Raw genomic sequence first — 24,093 nt, 5'->3', positions numbered from 1 at the left:
TATCCCCCATGGCTCCTGGACACATTACTGCTCCCCCTGGCCTATCGTCTCCTGTCCCTTGTCACGAACTTTGTGTCTCTGCCTCTGTGCCTTTCCTCACACTGTTCCCTCCACCTGGAAGCCCCATTCTCCCTCACCCTCCCACAGCTCGGCGACTGCCCTGCCTCCTCCTTGTGGCCTTCCCGACTGCCCCGCCACCTGGGCCCCTGCTTTTTGTGATCTCCTGCTTTGCTGCCGGTCAGGCCTTTCCATAAACCAGCACAATGTTGTGCCTGGGGCGTGGACAATGGTGGCAGATCTGGATTTATACGCCAGCTCCAATGCTTACCAGCTCTGTGACCTTGCTGGCAGTAACTAACTCATTGGATCGTGATGAGGATTCAATGAGGGAACCTAAGTTAAGCACCACATTTCTTGTCTGGCACTGAGTAGAAGCCCAGGAAGAGAGTCGGTCTCCTTCTTTGTAAAGACTCCTGGCAAATGCTCACTAATGAATTTTTCTCACCCTCATTCGGTTGAAAGAGGAAAAATGCGTCTCCCTGCTTAATCATGTGGGACTAAACTACCAGAAGATACCGCTGAGCCATGAGCAGAGAGAAGAGCTCAGTGACGATATGCCTGCTTATTGAATATAATCCTGCCAGTGGAGCTGAATCTTTGTCCTCAGGAACAGCTCTGCGTTGCTGCAGCGGTGTCCAGGAGCAGCTGTTAGAAGGCATGCGGGACAGGGTGACCTTGAGAACAGAGCTGCGAGGGGAGGACGGCTCCCAGAGGCGGCAGGGGCCGGTGGAATGCACGATGGATGCCGCCGCCCCTCCCGGGCCTCCCCCGCCTTTGGCGCAGTGGTAGAGCCCAGTCAGGTGACGGCTGCCGCTGTCCTGCCACCCCTTCACGCCGAGACTGAGAGAATAGGACGCCGAGGAGGTGGGGCAAGCTCGCCAGTTGCGGGTTCCCAAACCTTCCACCCAGGGCACTTGTGGAGGGTCTGAGCCACATTATCCCGGCAGCTGTGGACGGAGTAGGGGTGGTCTCGGGGAAGCTCGGAGGCAGGCAAGAGGGTGGGCTTCTGCTCTGAGAAATGAGAAAGACGGGCCTGGGGCAACAGTAAGAAATTACTCCCTTTTGCAGCAAGTCAGTAATGAACCCATCATTCAGTCCAGGCCTCAGGTAGGGTGCCGGGCCCCAGGTGTTCAAGCCCGCTCACCCTCACATGCTGAGCCCCCCTTGTGCCTCTCACTTCCCAGTTTCTGACCTTCCAGATTGGGTCAAGCATGGCCCCACTGGGGAAAAGCCCCCCCCCCCCCCATCTCTGTCTGGTCCCAAGGAAAAGGAGCCTTGGCTTGGTGGGGCCATTTCCAGAATCCTATGACCTCCATAGTGGTGGTAGCAGGGACCTGGAAGAATCCTGAGACCCAATTTGGCCCCAAGATGCTGAGGAGGGTCAGGGAGAGGAGCTTGTGCCCTGGTGAGGTCACCCCGGCCTGGCCCCACTCAGTCTGGCCCTGGGCAAATAGCTGTCAACTCATTTCCGTGTGTGTGAAAATGAGGATGGTGGGAGCACCTGCTTCAGAGTTGAGGCCTAAACCACGTTAAGGACTTAGCGTGGGGTTGCTGCAAGCGCAGAATTCCCGCAAGCTTCCGGTAGGGAGGGGTCTCGTGTATTCTGCTCACTGCTGTCAGGTAAATCTGTGCCTGGCACCCCTGGCACATGCCCAGAGCACGCTCTGCAAATACAGGAGGCGTGTGCTGCCCACCATGGTTATTGTGGGAACGCACAGGAAATCCTGGCAGGACTCCACACTTCAAAGTTCCTCCTGCACAGCCCCAGTGAACAGCTTGTCTCGGGACCTTCTTCTTCCACCTGGCAGTCACCCTGTGAGCCAGCACTCACCCACTGCCAGTGGCTGTTGTCTCGAGATAGAGTGACTTGGCCTTGTCACCCTGGTGGGGATTTTTTTTTTTAAATATTTTATTTATTTATTTATTAGAGAGAGAGACAGCGAGAGAGGGAACACAGCAGGGGGAGCGGGAGAGGGAGAAGGAGGCTCCCCGCTGAGCAGGGAGCCCGACGCGGGGCTCTATCCCGGGACCCAGGGATCATGACCCCAGCTGAAGGCAGATGCCTGATGACTGAGCCACCTAGGCGCCCCCTGGTGGGGATTTCTAAGCCCTTGTGGGGATTTCTAAGTTCTCAGTCACTCCACGGACCTCCTTTTCCTCTGGTTACTTTCTGTGATTCCACGGTCTCTCCTCCCTGCCTGCTCGGCTACCCCAGGGAAAACCCAGTGCAGGAGGAGAACTGGTGTCATCCTCCCTGCTCCCCGTCCTGTTCCCTGATGCTCGCTCCTCTCCCCTCCAAGACGAGATGCGGTGTGTCACCACCTGGGGAAATTACTAGTGGGCCCTGCGACCCGTCTTCCTGAGTAGGTGGTAACTTTCCACTCTCTCTTAGAAAAGGAGGTTGCTGTGTTCTCTTTGATTTTGTCTGCCTCTTGCTGGCTCCAGGTTTTACTTTATGGTCCCCTTAGCACTTTGCAGCCAGGCCTTTCTGTGTGGGAAACCTCCGTTTCTCACCTTCATGTGAAAGTTAAGGGGAGATTTAAAGCAATTGGAAAGCACTTAACTGATTAATACCTTTCGGTTTCCAGGTTAGATTAGAAGAGATCATGGGTATGTCACTGCTCACCCCAGAGATGTTTGAAATAGAAATGTGGCCTTGTGACACCAGCTGGTATATGACCCAGCACTACCCCCAGAGCTGGCATCAGACCCCCCCCCCGTTGAAGGGCATGGCCCCGATGAGACTGCCCCCGGATTCAGATGCCAGCCACAAGTGGGCTGCCCAAGGACACCACACTTCCTGACCACTGGCCACAAATTCAGAGGTTCTCATGACCCTCCTCAGTTTCCGTAATTTAGCAGAACAACTCACAGAAACTCTGGAAAGTGTTCTACTTATGATTATAGTTTGATTATAAAGGATACAAGTCAGAAACAGCCAAATGAAGAGACATATGATAGGCAAGGTCAAGCCAGTGGTCGTGGTAGTATTTTTTTTTTAATCTGATATTCTGGAAATTGTCTCAATATCTCAGTTACCTGCAGTCTCCTTCCACTTTTGGCATTTCCTATGTGCCTGGCACTCTTGTTTAATTCTTACCACTGCTCTTTGAAATCTTTGATGTTATTATACCCACTTTAAAATGAGAAGCTGAGGTCCAGAGGAGCGGTGGCCACCTCAAAATGACACAGCTAAATAGCACCCCAGCTAGGATTTGAATCCAGTTAATCACTTCTGGGTCAAAGATGGGGCCATCTAAATTTGCCCCAGTCTGTCAGATGTGCCTTCTGGCTAGAAGACAATTGCCTTTCCCTTAGAAATGTTGGCTGTTGGAAGATGGTTGCTTGTCTCTTATATGGTGTACTACTAAGTCTTCATAATTGGCAAAGGACCCTTCCCAGAGGAGCCAACTTGGGTTGCCCTGCTTCACCTAGGCAGTGACCAACCTCCCCACCAGACCCAGCCTGTGGACATCCCACCCAAAAATCAGGGAGAGGCAGGATGAAGAACCTTCAGGTGCTGACTCTTGCTTTCCCTGCCAGGGTTGTCTGTCTCCTGCAGCCCAGAGGAGGAGGGGCTCTGAGCCAAGCCCAGTTGGGCTAGTCTCCCCTCCGAGCCTCCCAGGCCCATGGCAGAGACTTGATGGGACAGTGTACAGAAGCAGTCCCTGCTGGGCCTGACCCAGCAGATGTTCCTTTGTCACCCTTCCTCCCCTCCCAGATAATAAGAAATGCTGCGGTAGGCATTTCCGCCAATGCCAGGCCCCAGGGGACCTGCACAGGGTTAGGTCAGCAGCCAAGCCCCGCAGTTTGGGAAATTAGCAGCATTTGTGGAATTCCCAAGAGCCTACCTGGTTTCTCTCAGCCATGCCAGTGGTTCTTGTTTGGGGGTATTACTGTCCCTTCGAGGGCATTTGCAAATGTGGGAAGGGAGTCCTGGGTTGACATAGTGCCTAGGGATCGTGCCAGTGTTTACCTGGCAAGGTCCAAGGATGTTAAACATCCTGTGAGGAGCTAGACCATCAGGTACACACTGCAAAAAATAGTCCTGCCCTTGAGAGACACTGGGTGATAGCCCATTTACTTCCACTGCCCCCATGGTTCCTTGGAAAACCACCCTCCTTACTAGTTCCCAGGCTGAGTGAATGGGGAAAAAATGAGCATGCCTCCATCCCAGCCTGTGGCCAATGGCAAGGACGTATTTCCAAGTGAACGTGGGCCCAAGCGAGAGCAGCATCTTGTCTTACACCAACTTGCTCTGATTCTCCATATATGGTTCTTGCCTCACTTGGGCTCTTGGGGTTCAAGGAAGACCTGGGTGTGGGTGGTGAGAATTCTTGGGGCCGGTGGGGGGGCCTCCTGCTTGGTGCTGGCAAGAACTCCCCTACAGCCCACCCGTGGAGACTTGGCCGCCTCACCTTGGGGTACCTGTCCGGGGGTCGGCCTCCTGCTTCCATTTCTGCATTTCATCCTTTCCTCTAGGCCTTTTTGTTTCCTTATCTGTTTGCTTCACATGATACGTATTTAGAGGAGTCTAGTGTACCTGCCCCAGCTGAACCCCCCTCTTCTTCTTCTTTTGCAGTCGGGAAGACGTCTCTGATCACGCGGTTCATGTACGACAGCTTCGACAACACATACCAGGTGAGGTCCTGGGTGCCCCTGCCTCCCCCACCGTGTCAACAGCCAAGACGGCCGCCTAGAGACCATGCCGGCCTCTCCCCAGGGCTTGCTCATGCTGGACAAGAGCGCGATGGTGCTGGGGCCCCTGGGCATCTATTTTTGCCTCGGAAAAGCTTCCCCTCTGTGCGCTGGCCCCAGCCCAGTAAAGACCCAGAGCCCTTTTGAAAATCCAAACCCTGGTAAAGGAAACACTTTCAAGAGGAAAATTCTAAAAACAGAGAGAGGACACGTTTCCGTCTCTGTTCTCTTGCTCCCCCTGGGCAGGTCTAAACCATCACAGTGTTTGGTTCCTTGGAGTGTCGTCATGTAGAGGAGAATGGATAGGCAAGATGTAAAAACAGGGAGATGAAAATTAGAGCAGTAAGAGAACTTGCTCCTCAAGCATGGTTGTGTTTGCTGGACTTCTACACGCAGGTGCGTGCATGTGTGTGAGCACGCACGGTTGCTGAGGCACTTCCTTCCCAGAGAGGCTGGTTGTGATGGGCTTGCACGGCTGTTCGAGGGCAGGAGGCTGAACAGAGGGACCTCTGTGGCTCCTGGCTCTCGAGAGAGGTCTGGGGCCAACCAGTGGCCCAGAGGTGGCTCCCGGAGGCCCAAAGCCTGAGCTCCTGGGAGTTCGTAACATTGCACTCTCCTGGCCTTACTGCTGAGTTAGGAGGGTTGTGCAGATGAAGTGAATTTCCCCTGCAGCTATGGCTTTTTGTGAAAGGCACCAAACTGCATCATTTCAACTATTTTTAAGGAAAAAAAGATATTTTCTTCCTTAACAAAGAGACAAATAATCATTTTTCTAAGCCAGTGAGTTCTGTAAGATACTAGTTCCAAGAGATGTTAGCTGGTGTTACTCGAGAAGAAAAGGTAGGGACGAAGGTTCAGTGCTTATACAGATTTAGGGAACACTGGTAAACAAAACCAGTCGACTTTTCTACTGCAGGACTTCTCAAGGCTTTTACTACATCGATACATGGTTTTGATTTGCTGATCGAGGGATATAGTGTGCAGGATCTCCCAGATGTGTTTGATCATGAATCCTTTTGTTCCTGAGTCCTCAGAGAACACATATTTATAGCACAAACTGGGGACTGCTGTGCAAAGAGGTCCCTCTCTTCCCTGGACTTACAGAGGATGTGGAGCCCAGCTCAGTGCAGATTACAGTCCTGTGTCTGCTCTTTAGTCTGTCTGTCTCCCTCAGGACCAGTCCTCGTCTTTGCCTCAAATACACTCTCTCTGCCTCCTCTAATTCCCTGCTTTTCCTCTGCTGTGTCTGAAATACCAGATAACTAATGGCCTTGGGAGGAGTTGGCTGAGGGTGTAAGAACATGCCGCTCTGGGCGGGGGCCCTGAGTTCTCTGCACAACCCTGGGCACTGGCTTTAGAATGTGTCTTGGCCACACTGTCTTCATTGTGTTCTTTCCAGGCCAGGCCCGAGGCCTCCCCATAAGGGAGTTCTGCCACATCAGTCTTCCTTTGAGATTGCAGTTCTAACAGACTTCAGGTCTGAAGTCTAACTGGGTATGCATTTTATTTGTGTGTGTGCGTGTATGTATATGAATGACCTTGCAGATATTATTTTGATTACTTGATTTTTTAAAAATACTAAGTTATTTATAATGCCTCTCGTAGGTGTCCCATTGGAAACAATGGGACTCTTGGCTGGCTACTGTTCTTGGTTGTAGGTAGCAGCAGATATGGCCCCAGGGCCTTTGCAGTGACCAGTGATTCTCACGGGCTTGGATCAAGGCCTCAACTCCTCCCCATATCCTTTGAGTTTCTTAGAATCTCCTCCTACCTCCATCTCCATTGTCCTCTCCTATTGCCTACTGCTTGCCTGCATCCTGTGGTCCTGCAGGTCTCTCTACTCGCTGCTCCCCACACGGGCGACAGTCACACCTCCGCACTTTGGCTCATAGTGTCAGCTGGAATGACCTTCCAGCTGGAATGACCTTTGGCTCAGCTGGAATGACCTTCCCTCTCCACTTCTCTGCTGTAAAACATTCTTCTGACTCATCAAGACTCAGAGCACTTGTTTGCTCTGCAGGTGGGGCCCTCCCTCTTCTCTCTACTACTACTCTGCCCTCAGGTCTCGGTTAGTGTCCCAGTTCCACAAGAACTCCTGTGTGCTCTGGCCCCTTGGACGGGCTCTGCATTTGGCTGAGGCCAGGACCCCTCAGATCTGCCACTGCATTCGTAGGCCCAGCATAGGGCCTGGCCATGGCTGGTGTCAAGCGCCTGCTGGTACCGAAGTGGCTTGGAGAGGCACTCTCTGCCGTGGTTTGCAGACCCCACCAGGCCGAGAGGCCACAGGGGCCAGATGTCTTGGTGAGAAGGAGAGAAAGCCCAGAGGGGAGCGGGACCTTCCCCACCCAGGGCTTTTTTGACTTTGTTATTGCAGCAGATAGAATTTCTTTCCCAATGCTCTTTAAAGTGGTAATTAGGCTGGGAGGCCAGGGATACAAATCTGTGCATACACAGTCCATTTTAATGAACTCTCTGGAGAAAGAGAGGGGGAAATGGTATTGTTTATTTTGTTTTTCTGAAGATGGTGGCAGAGACATTTGGGAAGTAGACAAGATCCCCAAGGGCTCTGGGGAATGTTCCTGGCCACTCCCCACCAACCCCCTCAAACATCCTCTTCATCAGCCAGCAGAGCCCCCCACCTCCCCATTACTGAGACACTCAGTTCCCAGGACAGAATCATCCCTCCCTCTCTCCCATCCTTTTGTATGCTTCTGGCTCTCATCTCCGTGTTCCTCATTCACTCATTCTGACAGCAGATGTTTGTCAAGTGCCTTCTCTGTGTCTGGAGGGACAGTGGGAGGCCCTCAGCTGGGGCATGGAGGGCAGGGGGGTTCAACCGCATGCTGGGTGGCAGTGTGTGAGCCCTCCCTCAGTCTGGGGCTGGACAAGCCTGAGGCCCTGAGGGGCTGGCATGAGGACTTGTGAGGACCAGGAGCATGCAGAGCTGGGTTTCTTTGTTCCACCCCTCGGAGGGGTCCTGTCTGCCTGGCAGGCCCCGGGGGTTGCCATCTTGTCAGCCGGCAGGCCTCAGGAGATCAGGCCCCCTGCCACCTCCTGCCTGGCACGGCCCCTGCTCCAACGCACGTGCCCCTTGTTCTCCTCTTGACACGTTTGCTAACCAGCGTCTCACCACCCCTCCCATCACCCCATCTAAAGCCATTCACCTGAAGGAGCCAAAGATCAAGACTTACAGCCTGGTGAGATGAACGTCTGCAATAATTCTCTTGTATAAAACCCCAACTAAAAAACTGCCTTCAAAAGTTGTCGTAGAAGACAACTTCTGGTACCTGCACTGTGGTAAGACTTGACCCCCTGTGTAGCCCCGATGAAACACACCTGCAGGCCTGGTCCTTGGGCCACCTGTTGGAAACCTGCAGTCGCGCCATGACGGGAGGTTTCATGCCCCTGCGGGGGGCCGCTGGGAGCAGAGGCCAGGATTTGGAAGCAGCAGTCTTCCGGGGTTTCTCACGGGTCCCTCAGGGGCTCTCTGTTTTGGCTGTATATTAGCACCACCTACAGGGGAGACGACCCGGAGACCCACAGGCCATCTCAGGCAGTAGCATTTTTTAAATCTCTGAGGTGTTGGAGATGACCTTCTAGCCAAGGCCAGAGCCAGCGGCCCGTCCCTAGATCTCCCACCACAGCACAAGTTAGGAGACCGCTGACCCAAGGGGCTGCGTGGGGAGAGGGCCCCGACCTGCGGGAGCTTGCTCGGCGGCTCCAAGAGCACAGGACCCTTTCTGAAGGACTGGGAGGCTTCGCCTGTGCTGGGTCCCTCTGGGGATCCCACGGAGCCTGTGGGAAAGGAACAGCACAGCTGAGTCTGCTGTGCCGGCCCAGGCCGGGTGTTGTCCGAGGAGCCCTCACCCCCTCAGCCATCTGCACCGTCACTGCCGGCTCTGCCCGAGGCTTTCCTCTCCCCTCTGGGCTCTGGATTTACTTCCTGCGGCTGCCATAGCAAATGACCACAAACTGAGTAGTTTTAAACAACAGAATTTAATTTCTCACTGTTCTGGAAGCCAGAAGTCTAGAACCAAGATGTGGCGGAGCCACACTCCCTCTGAAGGTTCTGGGAGAAAAATCCTTCCTTGTGCCTCCCCCACAGCGTCCGGCAGCTACAGGTCGCAGCCCCTTGTGAGGCTGCGAAGCTCCAGTCTCTGCCTCGGTCTTCATGTGGCCTTCTCCTCTCTGGGCCTCTGTGTGTCCTCTCCTCTTCTTAAAGGGACAGCACTCGTTAGAATTAGGGGCCTATCCCAAATGCAGGATGATTCTTCGTCTTGAGATTCTTAACTGATTACATCTACAAAGACCCTATTTCCAAATAAGGTCACATTCTGACGCTCCAGGTGGACATGAATTTGGGGTGGGACATTCTTCAACCCACTATGGCACCTCCCAGTCTGATGCCACTGGGGATCAGACCTTCTGGCCTGGGGCTCAGCACCATCTGGAGCTTCAGACAAGGCAGGGATTGGTGGCTGTTCTAGTGGGCACAGAAAATTTCTGGGAGGGGAGCATGGGACAATATCACTGTAGCTTTGCTGGAGGGAGGAATGATTATGTGCTAAAGGAGGAGCCTTTGTGGAGGTCCAAAGTGTAATGATGTGTGTGTGTGGTGGGGAAGGGTCTGCCTATTGCTGTGGAGGGTAAGAGTGGGGCCTTTGGTTGGATTATTGGCAGGCTGCATTTTGATGTTCATGGGCCTTACACACTTTTGCCTTTATGGGTACTTTGCTCCTTCCTTCATTAAGTATGTGTGTGTGTGTGTGTGTATATACATACATATATATATGTGTATATATATATATATGAAATTATATTTTATAACTGTTGTTAAAAGAACATATAATCCAGACTAGATTCATTATTACCTATTTATTATTATGTTCATTTTTCTCTTGCTTTTAAAAGAAATTAAAAGTTAAATATTTTTATGGCCCCCTAAAAGTACCCTGGGCCCTACGCTCTGAGCCTGCCCTGCCTTGTGGATACACGGGCCCAGATGTTGGGACTATGGAAGGCCCTGGAAGCTCAGAGAGGCTTGGGCTCATGAGGCAGGAAACAGAGAGCTATTGAGGGTTCCTACTATGGGCACTGATGGGAGCAAAGATTTCAGAGTTTGTAGGAGCCAGATGTGGAGTGCTGGGCTGGGGTAGGGGTGATGGTTGCAGGCGGGGCTCACACAGACCTGGATGCAGCTATGTGGGGCAGGGCAGGGAGGAGTGTGACTGAGCAGTTATGCAGGGCTGTGTAGGAGGTGAGTGAGGGGCCTAGGCCAAGGACAGAGACACTACAGGGCAGTAGAAGGGATGAGTGAACAGAGAGGGTCTGTGGGATGCAGAAGAGGGAGGGGCCGGAGTGGACCCTGGGTTTCTGTCCAGACACCCTGGAAGACCATCAGTGCCATCAGCACAAAGAGAAACGAAGAGTCGAGTGGGAAGGAATGATGGAACAGCCAAGCGAAGGTGTTTGAAAATGACTGTTACGTGGGGCGGACCCTCGAGTGGTTGCGCAGAAGCTGGATTCCCGAAGCTCTAAAAACTGATGAGTCTTGTGGGTTGGAGTGTAGAAAGGAGGTGGAGGACCAGATGGAGGGGCCTCTCTCCACAGAATCTAAGATGCCGCGCGACTGCATGTAGTGTTCAGGTAACTGCCCAGCACCTGGGGGAGACAGGGATAGGATTTTCTGCCCCTGGTAGAGGTGGTCAGAGTGGGGTCATACATTCCCTTTTACTTCAGCTCTTTCTTTCTCCTTCAAAATGATGCTGCATGCAGAGGAGGCTTGGGGTCAGATCCCGGGTCTATCACTTAGCTCAGGGAGCCTGGACCAGCATCCTACTTTCTTAGTATTGCATTCTCTTTTAACCTGGAAGTTATTTGGATGGGATTTAACCCCTGTAACACCTCGACCAGTTGCCTCAAACTTTGGCAGTAAGAATGTGGTTAATTTGTATTTCGACCATAGCTCACATCGGTCTTAAAGTCTGGATGATGGAAAATCATAGGCCAGAAGTACCATTGACATAGATGTGCATTACGATATACTATGTAGGGAAGCAGAACAGAACAAAAAGTTGCAGACTCTAGCACCAGCCCTCGCACCAGCTGGGTTGATGGTGACGAGCCGGCGCGAACAAGAACTCGCTAACAGAGTGTCGGCCGGGCAACCACGGGCCTCCCCACCACGCCTGCGCTTACAGCCGCGCAGTGTTTGGCAGCTCCGCCAGAAGCTGCTGTGCTCGGAACTCGGACCCCGGTCCTCACTTAACTCTAGCGATTTTATTGTGCTCGTAGAGTGGAGTAAATGCCCCTGAATGCCAGGCAGCTTGGCAAGATGACCCTGCCCTCAGAAGACCCCCTGGGGTACCACCAGTCCCCCCCGCCCCCCGTGCTCCTTCTGGAAGTGATCTGGTTCTGGACTGAGGGCACACCTGCCCTTGCTCTGACATCTTGTCTTTCCCCTGCTCCTGTCCTCTGCCCTTCCCGCGTCTCTTGTTGAGCATATACAAGTTAGGAATGGGGTCACCCCCGAGCACAGAAGGCTGCCTAGTGGTGGCTTGAGAAGAGGGGTTGAGGTTTCCCAGGTGCAAGCAGTCACGGCGGGAATGAGGCGGCACAGCCGCACAATCCTGCTGTCAGGCCCTGGGCTCTTGCACTCACTCTGTTCCTCCTCTCGCTGTGTGGGTGCCCATGTGCATGCAGGCTGGCTGTTACTGCCCCAGACATCACCTCTGCATTCAGGGCAGAAAAAGAAAGCAAGAGCTTCCCTGGAATGCCCTCCCCCCACCCCCAGCAGACTACAGCTCATGTCTTATTGGCCAGAATTGGGTCACCCCATCACCCTTAGCCTCTGGAGAGGCTGGGAAAGCAGAAGGTCACTTTGACCGTCTGTAGGCAAGCAAGGGAGTAAGAGATGGCCAGTGGGTATTGGGTGAGTCCACCAGCAGCACCTGTTACATTCTGTAAGTGAAAGGGACTCATGATGCAGTTCTATGCCCCAGATATCGGTGGTCTGTCCTGTTCACTGGGTAGGTTACCCTTAGATGGCTCTTAGACCCTCAAAAGTCCACCACTTGGACCATCTCTGTCCCTGTTAATTAAGGAGAGGGCTTTTGTGCTTGGAGACTTTCGTGGCCCCCTGGGAAGCCTCCGAGGGAGTGTCAGGCCACACATCCCCAGGCGTCTGCATTTGCGTGGCTTTTGAAGGGATTGACTGATTTTGCTGAAATTTAACCCTTTATTTCAAGTCAGAAGGTACATACTGTTTGGTTGACCTTTCAGACCCCCAGAGATAAAAAAGAGCTATTGGTATAAATACTTAAATTGGGTGGTGATGGGCACAGGCCACTCTCCACTAGGAGGAAAGTGGCCCCAGGCCTGTGCAGACTTTGAGGCTGAAGTGGCTGAAAGAAGCCAGGTACCTGTGCTGTGGCCTCCTGAGTCAGCCTCCCCTCCCCCGGAGCACAGTGCTGAGCTGCTGGGGAGGACAGACCCTGCCCAGCATGTTTTCCAGAGGCCGCTGCCTTCTTCCCCCACAGTGCCCACTTGCCAGTCTGAAGCCTTAGTTTTGCCAGCCTCATTTGCATGCTAATTTGCATGACTACCCTATACTCTCATCTGACAGCTTCATTGTCAAGGGCTTGTCCGGCCCAGCTGCTTTCTGCCACTTACGAATGCTTCCCCAGCCATGGGCCAAGGCCTGGCCAAGGCTAGAAAGACACACATGCATTCCTTTTTATGATTTCTCTTCCTGAGAAGAGTCTTGAGTCAATTTATGCAAATCACCATGCAGACTTCCACTGCAGACTTTATTACTGTCAGAATGTGGATGCAAAATTACGTTTCACAATAAATGCACATAGCAAAAAAGATTTCAACAAGTGCCTCAGGAAACATCTCTTTTCTTGGGGATCCACTGGGCCGATGGCTCTCTTGTGCAGAGGGAGGCATGTAATGGACCATCGTTCTGCGCCGTGTCTGAGCCCTCATTGACACTGTGTAACACCACCTTCAGAAGAAGGTGGATGGAGACATGGCTGGGAAATCTGTGTTTGTTAAGATTTCTCACATTTTGTATAAAATGGAATGCCTGCCGTTTTTCATACGCAGGGCAGTTTGGAAGCATGATATTAAAGGAATAAGTAGTGGAGTGCAGAGTGCGGCCCAGCCTCCTGGGAAGGGCAGCGGGCAGCACAGCTGAGGAGGGGAGGGGAGGATCATGGGGATCATGGACTGGCAGGAGAGCCCCCAAAATCAAGCCTGCTGCCCGTGTGTCTTGATATCCTCTTCGCATTCCTGTGGCATAGTTACCAGCAAGACTAATTTATTTATAAGAGGAAATGAAGTACAGAGAATGAATACTTTGACTCAGACTCCATGATAAGCTAGAAGAGAGATGTGGTCTCCTTTAGAACCCAGTCAACCTTTCCTGAAGCCCTGGGAACACTAGTTTATTAATAAGGGATGTTAACAGGGATTATAAGCACAAAGTTTCCTAGAGCAAGGAAGCCTGAGAAATGTTGGGTTCCATGTAATTGTTCATGTTTCTTTAGTGCAGGACTTCTCAGAGCCTTTACTGTGCCAGTGTGTTTTATGGCTCTCCACTAGGAGCTAGAATATGCAGCCTTTCTCAGAAACACTTGATTACAGTTTACCTTTGTTCTGTAGGTCGCTGCATGGGGATGTATTTCCCATAGCCAGTTTGAGAAATATGGGAGGGTCTTCGTTGCGGCAGGTTTCTACAGCTTCTCTCAGAAATCCTCTGGTCAGTTGGTCAGTCCTCATTTTTGTTTATGCAGAGTACCTATGTGTAGTCTAACTCATGTGATCTGCAGTCCTTGAAGGAGGCTATGATTATCCCCATTTTAGAGAGGAGACGCTCACAACCCAGTGTTTTTCCAAGCCCGTCACAGAGTACTCAGACCCTGTCAAAGCATTGGCAGAGGTCACTGAAAACAGCACATGATCCCAACCAGGTCCATTTGGTGAAGGTGGGGTACTCTGCTAGCAGCATCCTCTGGGACTGGCCATGGTCAGCCCGAGGAGGCGTTGAAGGAAGCCTACATTTGCTGGCGGAAATCTGCCCTTTCCTTCTCTCCAAGGGCCTATGAAGGCTCCCAGTCACCTCAGCTTCTGAGCCTCCTGGCAGCACTAGGGCTGTGGCATATCATGGATCTGGGCTTTACCTTCAAAGCAGAAGTGACCCTCTCCCCACCCCACACTCACCCACGCAAGCATAACACATCCATTCCTACCCACATACACATACTTGTACATGCAAATGAATATGTAGTTGCATGCACACGTGTGTATCTCCGCTTGTCCATGGGTCTACCCACACTTGTTCATCAGCACACACACCCCTTTGTGACGTGTGCTGGCCTTCAAGAGGGAGTGTGGGTTGTGGCAGGTAAGAGGGAATCACTGAGGATTCTGCCTGGGTGGCTAATTGTTCTTTTTGCTTGGTGTCCCCCTATCATCTTGTCAGATAATTTCTGTTGACCTGTTTTCACATTCGCTATTTCATCTCATATGTGCCGTCAGGCTCATCAGTGATTTTAAAATTTCAGATATTTATTTTTCAGTTCTAAGTTTGTATTTGGTTCTCCTTTATAGTTTCTCTTTCTCTGCTGAGATTTTTTTTAAATCTGTGCCTTGGTTATGAGCATATTTCTCTATATATTTGAGCATCATCGTATTAGCTACTTTAAACTATTTGCTACCTTCAGTATCTGGGTCACCTCAATGTTGGTCTCCACCTATTCTCTTTTTTCTTGAATATGGTTTGCACTTCATATGCTCAGTAAATCAAGATTTATCCTACACATTGTGACTAATACTGTGGCTTCTGTTTGTTCCTTTGGAAGAATATTTGTTGGATCCAAATTCTTCATTCGCTTCCCTGTGGTAGGCAACAAATTAAAGTCCTATCATTTGTTTGTTCGTTTTGTTTTCAGATTTAAGTAGGCTGCTTGGGGTCTGCTTGGGTCCTTCAGAGATTTGGGCAGCTTTCATATGTAGAATTTGGAGTGCCCTCCCTGTGGCTTTCTCGTGTTTAGGATTTCCCACATTTTCTGGCTGTTGGGATAGCTTTGGGATCTGATTTGTTTCTCAAATAGTAAGACTGTGGGCTCCAGCCAGGGCTGCCCTCAGGTGAGTGAGCAGTCATAATATAAACAGGAATTTCACCCAGGGCTGTTCCCGTTTTTTAAGTTGACTCCCCTCCAGTTTCTACCTGCTTTTGGTCCCTTTGCAGTGCCTTCAGATAATTGTTTGTTGTATTCTGTTCAGAGTTTATAATAGCAATCTGCAAGAGGGTTGGTCTGATAGGAGCTCTGCCATGACGGAAATCAGAACTCTCCCGTTCCCTCCATCTGGGCTTTTCTCCCCACATTTCCCATCCTCCACTACACCCCCATTTTCACCTGCTGGAAAGTTAGTATTCACTCGAGGACTTGCATATTTCCCTCATCTTGCCTCAGGAAATCAGAAGCAGGGTCCCCCTTCTCTTAGAGTCCTTCTCACCACACTGGTCCTTTCCATCCGTCAAGGTACACAGTTCTGTGTGCTAATCTTAGCTCCTCTACAAGGTCGGAAGTGCAAGTCTGGGTCTGAAACTCTGACTAGGCATTAACCATGTGGAGGAGCATTCCAGGGCAGGGAACAGCTCCTAATGGGCAGGGACGGGGGCTCGTTCTGCTCTGTGACCAACACATAGTAGGCATTCAAGGATGAGAAAGTGAGTATTACTTACTTGCAGTGCTTGCCAGAAAGGAGCTGCCCAGGGTCTGAGAGATGGGCTCCAGCTGGCAGTGGTGTGGGGCCAACTGCTTGTGCCTTGTGTCTGGGAAAGTGGATGATGCCAAGGAGCTAGAAATTTCCTGGTAACCAAGGCCCAGCCAAGGCCCTCTTAAAAGTTCTTGTTTTTGCTCCGTCCTTAGAGAGCTGACTTTTGTTGTCCTTGTTAAAATGCAAATGCAGTTCCTCTTAAGTGGGCTCTGCTGAGCTATTATGGCTAATGACCATAAGAGTCTGACAATAGGAAGCCAGACAGGATGTGACCCCTGTGCAAACCCAATGACCGCTTCAGGGCGCAGTGACAGCTTCAGAAATGAAGGGATTTCGGGAAGCTGAGTAGTTAAAAGCAGAGGCTTTGCAGTAAGGGAGACCTGCATTCAAATCCGGCTTCTGCCACACAGGTCACCTGTGTGACCTTAGTTTCTGAGTGAGCCTTGGTTTCCTCATGAATAGCACCTTCTGCATACATGGGCATCTCCCTCTGTCTCGCACCCCAGGTAAGGAGTCTGCCCCTCCTTCTGGATACCACAGCCTCCTCTGGCTGATTACAGCGCAAGCTCAGAGTCTCGGCAGTTGTTTGCAAAACTTCACCGCACACATGAATTATCTGTAGGCTTATCTGGAATTCTGGTTCCAGACTGACACCCCAGAGATTGTGCCTCTGTGTGTCTGGGTGGGGCTCGGGCATCTGCAAGTTTAACAAGCTCCTGATGTGTCTCTGAAGCAAGTGGGCCATGCGCTACATGTTGAGAATCGCTGAATCACTGGCCAGTAGGAGAGACTGACCGGTATGAGAGCTTTCCAGTTTCATACAGAAACTTAAATGAAGGGCCCTGAGGCCAACCTGAGGGCTCAGAAAATGACTTGCAGAATATGGCTTGCAGAGGAGCTGAATCTGAATAGGTTTTCAGATTGTGGAAGAACCTTCCAGAGGAGGGAACAGCATTAGATAAGGCACAGAAACACAAAGTGACAAGTGACTTGACCACAGCATTATTACTAAAGTATAAAGTAAAAGCTGGAAATGAGAGAAATGAGACCAGAGGAAGTGAAGGGCAGGCCCTGAACAGTTTGTAGACCAAGTGAAGTGTTTAGACTATTTCCTAGGGACAGTGAGGGAATGAAGTGATCAGATTTATGTTTTAGAAAGATAACCCTGGTGCTGGATGACAGATGAGCCTGAGGGCAGAGAGACCAGTCAGGAAGCTGTTGAGGTTATTGAGATAAAAGAAGTTGGAGGTCTGAACCCGGGCAGTGCTGATGGGGATGCTGAGAATGGAGAGGCGAAATGCTCCAGGGGCAGAGTCATTAGCTCAGTGATTCTCCTGATTTGAGGGAGTGGACGAGAGAGCAGGTGAAGAGCAGGGACTCGGGAAGGCTTCCAGAGGCTTGGGCACCTGGGGTGGTGGAGGTGCCGTTGCCGGAGGGAGCTGATGGGCTCCGTGTGGGACACACCGTGTCTAGTGAGACGTCTAGTAAACAGTCGGATACCTGGACCTGGGGTTCAGGACAGAGGAAAGGCCTGCGATGTAGACTGAAGCTGTGAGAATAATGAGGTCTCCTGACACAGAACAGGGAACACCAAGCAACATTTTAGGAACAGAGAAAGGAAGAAGTTCCTATAAGAGATCCATGTCAAGCACTCTGCACAATAGCTGGCAAAGGCTAAGTACTCGGATGTTTCGTCATCGTTACTGTGCTTACCCCTGTTGTTGTATTAAAGGTAAATGCAAAGAACTGAAGTGCTTTACACCTAATGCTGAAAAGTGAGATTTGAGGCCATCTTCTGAGAGAGAGCCACACTGAGGATGGAAGAACGGGAGCAAGTTATGACCTATCGCTGATATGGATGGAAGTTAGGAGGTGATCAAGGACAAGTCACATGTTTTTATATTTACCCATAGATTTACCATTTGCGGTGCTCTTCTGTTCCTTCTTTAAAGATGCAAATTTCCATTCATAACATTTCCCTCTAGCCTAAAGCATTTCTTATAATTAGGGCCCACTGGTGACAGACTATCACAGCTTTCCCTTATCTGAAAATGTTTTGCCTTCATTTCTGAACAAAAGTGACACTGGCTGTGGAATTAAGGCTGACATGCTGGTGGCGGTGATGCTGTTTCTTTTGGAACTTGAAAGATGCTTTTCCCCTGTCTTTTGTCTTCCATGGTTTCTGATGAGAAATCAACCATCACTCTTGGCATTATTCCCCTTGTGTGTAATGTGTCTTTCTGTTTTCTGGCTGCTCTCAAGGTTTTCTCTGTATTTTTGGTTTCAGCAATTTGACTATGACGTGCCCAGGTGTGGTTTTCTTTGTATTTATTGTGTTTTAGGTTCACTGAACCTCTTGGTACCATGGTTGATATTTCTAACCAAATTGGAGAAAATTTTAGTTGTTGTTTTTTCAAAAATCATTTTGCTGGTTCTGTCTCCTCTATGAGACACCAATTGCATGTATAGCAGATCACTTGATACTGTCCTAGCAGTTCTGGAGACTGTTCATTTTTATTGTATCTTTTTTTTCCTCTGTGTGCTCCAGTTTGAACAATTTATTTTAGCCTCTCTTCAAGTTCACTGATCTTTCTTCTGCAGCGTTCTAGCTGCTGTTACACAAATCCTGTGCATTTTTATTTCAGGTGTTGTATTTTGTAGTGTTGAGGTGTTCAGTTTTTGTTTTTAGAATTTCATATATCCCTCTTGAAATTCATCATTCATCTTTTCCTTTGTATTCGTAACATACTTATAACAATTATTTTGAAGTCCTTCTCTGCTCGTCCAGTATCTGGTTCATTTGGGGGTCTGTTTTCTTGATTATGGCTTGAATTTCCTCCTCCTTCACATGTCTAAATCTTGTTTTATTGCATAGTGGACATTGTGAAAACAGACATATCTTGGAGATATTGCAGGTTTAGTTCCAGACCATAGCAGTGAAGTTGCATATTATGATAAATGAAACAAGTGAATTTTTTGGTTTCCCAATGAATATAAAAGTTATGTTTACACCACACCATAGTCTAGTAAGCATATAATAACATTATGACTAAAAAAATAACATATGTACCTTAATTTAAAAAACTTTATTATTATAAAATGCTAACTGTCATCTGAGCTTTCAGCAAGTTGTAGTCATTTTGCTGGAGGAGGGTCTTGCCTCAATATTGGTGGCTGCTGACTGATCAGGATGGTGGTTGCTGAAGGTTGAGGTGGCTTTTAAAATAAGACAACAGTGAAGTTTGTCACAGCAATTGACTCTTTCCCAAACGATTTCTATGCAGCATGTGATGCTGTTTGATAGCATTTTTACCCAGAGTAGAACTTCTTTCAAAATTGCAGTCAGTCCTCTCAAACCCTGCTGCTGCTTTATCAACTAAGTTTATGTAAAATTCTCAATCCTTTGTTGTCACTTCAACAATCTTCACAGCATCTTCACCAGGAATAGATTCCACCTTAAGAAACCACTTTCTTTGCTCATTCATAAGAAGCAAATCCTCATCTGTTCAAGTTTTATCATGAGATTGCAGCAGTTCAGTCCCATCCTCAGGCTTCACTTCTAGATCTCTTGCTGTTTCCACCACATCTGTAGTTAACTTCCTCTGCCGAAGTCTTAAACCCTCCAAGTCATCCATGAGTGCTGGAATCAACTTCCAAACTCTTGTTAATGTTTATGTTTTGACCTCTTCCCATGAATCACAAATGTTCTTAATGGTATCTAGAATGGTGAATCCTTTCTAGAAGGTTTCAATTTACTTTGCCCAGATCCATCAGAGGAATCACTAGCTATGGCAGCTACACCCTTACAAAATGTATTTCTTTAATAATAAGACTTAAAAGTCAGAATTACAACTTGATCCATGGGCTGCAGGATGGTTGTTGTGTTAGCAGGCGCAAAAACAACATTAATCTCATTGTACATCTCTATCAGAGCTCTTGGATGACTGGGTGCATTGTTAATTGGCAATAATATTTTGAAAGGAATCCCTTTTTGCTGAGCAGTAGGTCTCAGTAGTGGGCTTAAAATATTCAGTAAACCATGTTGTGAATAGATGTGCTGTCCTCCACGTTTTATTGTTGCATTTATAGAGCACAGGCAGAGCTTAATTCTTTAGGACCCTAGGATTTTGGAATGGTACATGAGCACTGGCTTCAACTTAAAGGGACCATCTGCACTGGCCCCTAACAAGAGGGTCCTGTCTTTTGGAGCTTTGAAGCCAGGCATTGACTTCTCCTCTCTAACTATGAAAGTCCTAGGGGCGCCTAGTTGGCTTAGTCGGTTAAGTGTCTGCCTTCAGCTCAGGTCATGATTTCAGGGTCCTGGGATCAAGTCCTGCATCAGGCTCCCTGCTTAGTGGGGAGCTTGCTTCTCCCTCTCCCTCTGCCCCTCCCCACTGCTCATGCTTTCTCCCTCTCTCCAATCAACCAATCAATCAATAGTTAGCTAGCTATGAAAGTCCTAGATGGCATCTTCTTCTAGCATAAGGCTGTTTTGTCTACGTTGAAAATCTGTTACTTAGCCCAGCCACTTTCATTAGTTATCTTAGCTCGATCTTCTGGATCACTTGCTGCAGCTTCTGCGTCAGCACTTACTGCTTCCCCTTGCACTTTGATGTTATGAAGATGGCTTCTTCCCTTAAAGCTCTGCTGGCTTCAAACTCTTCTTCTGCAGCTTTCTCACCTCTCAGTGTTCATAGAATTGAAGAGAGTCAGGGCCTTGCTCTGGACGAGGCTTTGGCTTAAGGGAATATTGTGGCTGGTCTGATCTTCCATTCAGACCACTAACACTTTCTCCATATCAGCAATACGGCTGTTTTATTTTCTTATTGCCCATGTGTTCACTGGAATAGCACTTTTAATTTCCTTCAAGAACTTTTCCTTTGTGTTCACAACGTGGCTTACCGTGTGGTGCAGGAGGCCTACCTTTCAGCCTATATCAGCTTTCGACATCCTTCCTCACTAAGCTGAATCATTTCTAGCTTTAGATTTAAAATGAGAGATGTGCAACTCTTCCTTTCACATGAACCCTTAGAGGCCATTGTGGGTTATTAATGGGACCAATTTCCATATTGTTGTGTCTCAGGGAATAGGCCTGAGGTGAGGGAGAGATGGAAGAATGGCCAGTTGGTGGAATAGTCAGAATACACACATTATGGATTAAGTTCACTGTCTTATATGGGTGCAGTTCATGGCACTCCAAATCAATAGTAGTAGTAACACCAAAGACCACTGATCACAGATGACCATAAAAAAATGTAATAATGATGAAAATTTTGAAATATTATGAGAATTATCAAAATGTGACACAAAGACACAAAGTGAGCAAACGCTGTTGTAAAAATGGCCCCAATAGACTTGCTCTACACAGAGTTCCCACACACCTTCAATTTGTGAAAAGCAGTTATCTGCAAAGCACAATAAAGTGAAGCATAGTAAAATGAGGTGTGCCTGTAATAAGTTGTAGAGATTCTTGGATTCTGTTACCTTCCTCTGAAAAGTGTTGAGTTTTATTTTAATAGGCAGTTAAATTACGGACAGCTTATCTTTTTTGGGGGTGGGGGCAGGGATTATTTACCATGTTTAAATTTTGTTAAGATAAGTCACTTTGGGTTTTTCCTTCAGTCCTCTGGTGTGACCTTCAGTCCTGAGATGATACCCATCCTCCCAAAGCCAGCCCTTCTGGGTTTCCCATGGAAAGCCTGAGGTGTTTACCAAGTCTTCTAACTTATAGGACAAGGAAGTTACCTCAGGGGAAAAAATTGGTTAAATGTCGGATCTCACTTTGTTCTCTTCCTTCCTTCAGAGATTGTAACCCCTCCATTTTCTGCCAGCTTTTGATCACTCTTCAGTGCTTAAAAATTATTTCTTGTATTTTCCACAGTTTATAATAGTTATCTGCGGGAGGGTTAATTTGATAGAAACTACTCAGCCATTATTGGAAACTAAACATAGGAATATATTTTTGGGCCGAGCTGATGGTTCAGCCATTTCCAGGGACAATGCCTGTGCTTTGGCAAGAATCTGTACAGCCATATGGGAAGGTCTGCTGTGGCTCAGTGGCCTAGTTTGGTGGGGACAGAGTGGTCCAGTTAAGGAACCAGATGTCTCTCTGATGTGGAAGAAGCATGGAAGTGGGACTAAAGGTGGGAGAGAGCTGGAGAGGGAGGAGGTTGTCCTCTTCTAGACTCTTTCCTCAGTACCATTCATGTGGTCCGGCTTTTGTGAGGAGCGATGGAGATAAAGTATGTGGGCCTCCAGTAATGGCGTTTATGATTGTGGAGGCCACTGAGTTGAGCTTTGCCAAGGCTTGATCCAAATAGCACAATTCTTGTCATCTGGTGACTTCTCAGTCCTCCATGGAGGCAGAAGTGGTTTGTGCCCACATGAGGTAGATTGGGGTTGTCATTGTTACAAAAATGTCAAGAATATCACCATTGCTGTCCATGTTGCCTATCTTTGAAGGTTCTTTGTTCTGTCAGTTAGACTATTGTTAGTCTGTGTTAAAAGAAACCCAAAATAACAGTAGCTTAATCAAAATAGAAGTTTCGTGCACTCTCACACAACAGTCTGGGTGTAAGCAGTCTAGAGTGTTGAGGTGGCTCGCCTGGGTCAGAGACTTAGGCTTCCTCCGTCTGGTGGCTCTGTCATCACTCCTATATCACCTTCGTCTGGATGGGCCAGTGTGACTCATCACCACCTGTCTTCATTCTAAGTCTTAGGAAAGGGAAAGAGGGCAGCTGTGAGCATGTCACCCCACCCCCCATGAAGGACCCATCCCAGAAGATGCATACATCACCTTCACATCCCACTGACCAGAATTTAGCCACCTACCTGCAAAGGAAGCTGGGAAATCCCATCTTCATTTGGGGCAGCCATTGAGCCATCTACACATCTAGAATCCTATTACAGTAGAAAGGGAGACTACGTATCAGGGACAGCCAGCAGTCCCTGCCACCAATCCTGAGGTCACACACCCGGTTTTCAGCTCCAGGGTCACTTTACTGAAGGACCTTGGCACTCCCTGGGGAGCCCATGGAGCACTGATGAAGTGAGAGATTTCCACCTGGTCTGCACATTTCTCCTTAAGGGTAGGAGAAGATGAGGACTGTCGTGCTTCATCCATTAGTGAATGTTGTGTGACTTAAGCCACTTGTCGATTCCAGACTTGTTCCCCAGTGACTACACCACGTCGGAAAGGTGCGCCCATCTGGGGTAGAAGGAAGCCAAGTGATACGAAGCTTTCAGTGCCGACCCTTCCAGCTCTGCCCCCGACTCGTAAAGTCACACCAGGCATGCCCTTTAGCTTCCCTGGCCTTTCATCTCCGCAGTAAGGGGTTGCATTGGGTTATGTCTAAGGTGTGTGTCTAGCACCCATGTTCTAGATTTGTGAGATGCCTCGACACTCCACAACTTTGCATTAAAGCAGACTTCTGGGGGGGATACAGCCACTTTAACTCCTTTGTGGAATGAGTTGGGGGGTCCAAATATACATGAACATGCTTGCAGAGACCGCCTGGGACCTGCAGACATGGGTTTTTCTATTTCCTCAGGCTTCCCTGGCTTGTGGGTTTTTGTAATCAGAAGTCGCAGCACAGTTTCCCATACAATTAAGCTTATTTTTAATCTTATATTTTTGTTTCAAATATTCTATCTCTGCTTTTAGAACTATTACACGTTTATTGTAGAAAAAAGAGGAAATTACAATGAAGGAAGCAAAAAAAAAAAAAAAAATTGCCCAGAATGCCATTATTCACACTGGTGTTATTAAGGCTTAGTGTATTCCCTTCATTTTAGTATCTAAGAAAATATGAAAAATACTTCTACTTCAGTTCATCACACTGGGATCACACTATACGTGATGTTTACAACCTGCTTTTTTTCACTTGACCATTTCCTCAAATCCTTAAATATTTTTCAAGGACATGATTTTATTTATTTATTTGTATTAATGAGCATTTTTAATTTATTTTTTTATTATGTTAATCACCATACATTACATCATTAGTTTTTGATGTAGTGTTCCATGATTCACTGTTTGCGTATAACACCCAGTGCTCCATGCAGTATGTGCCCTCCTTAATACCCATCACTGGGCTAACCCATCCCCCACCCCCCTCCCCTCTAGAACCCCCCGTTTGTTTCTCAGAGTCCATAGTCTCTCATGGTTCGTCACCCCCTTCGATTCCCCCCCTTCATTTTTCCCTTCCTGCTATCTTCTTCTTCTTTTTTTTTTTTAATATATAATGTATTATTTGTTTCAGGTACAGATCTGTGATTCAACAGTCTTGCACAATTCACAGCACTCACCATAGCACATACCCTCCCCAATGTCTATCACCCAGCCACCCCATCCCTCCCAGCCCCCACCACTCCAGCAACCCTCCGTTTGTTTCCTGAGACTAAGAATTCCTCATATCAGTGAGGTCATAGGATACATGTCTTTCTCTGATTGACTTATTTCGCTCAGCATAATACCCTCCAGTTCCATCCACGTCGTTGCAAATGGCAAGATTTCATTCCTTTTGATGGCTGCATAATATTCCATTG

General features: G+C 48.7%; 1 protein-coding gene across 1 annotated transcript in view; it reads left to right on the top strand.

Moving 5' to 3' along the window:
- The window catches only part of RAB6B (RAB6B, member RAS oncogene family), a 58,830-nt gene that overhangs the window by 23,189 nt on the left and 11,548 nt on the right, over nucleotides 1–24,093 (top strand). The window contains exon 2 of the mRNA XM_081826672.1: nucleotides 4,643–4,701. Coding sequence (XP_081682798.1) covers nucleotides 4,643–4,701 — 59 coding nt within the window. The remainder of the gene's footprint in view (nucleotides 1–4,642; nucleotides 4,702–24,093) is intronic.

The sequence above is a fragment of the Leptonychotes weddellii genome, chromosome 1 (genome assembly GCF_054177405.1).
Source record: "Leptonychotes weddellii isolate Sample4059 chromosome 1, ASM5417740v2, whole genome shotgun sequence".
Lineage (NCBI taxonomy): Eukaryota > Metazoa > Chordata > Mammalia > Carnivora > Phocidae > Leptonychotes > Leptonychotes weddellii.
The sequence above is the reverse complement of the archived record's forward strand: the minus strand, read 5'-3'. Positions and strand labels throughout refer to the sequence as shown.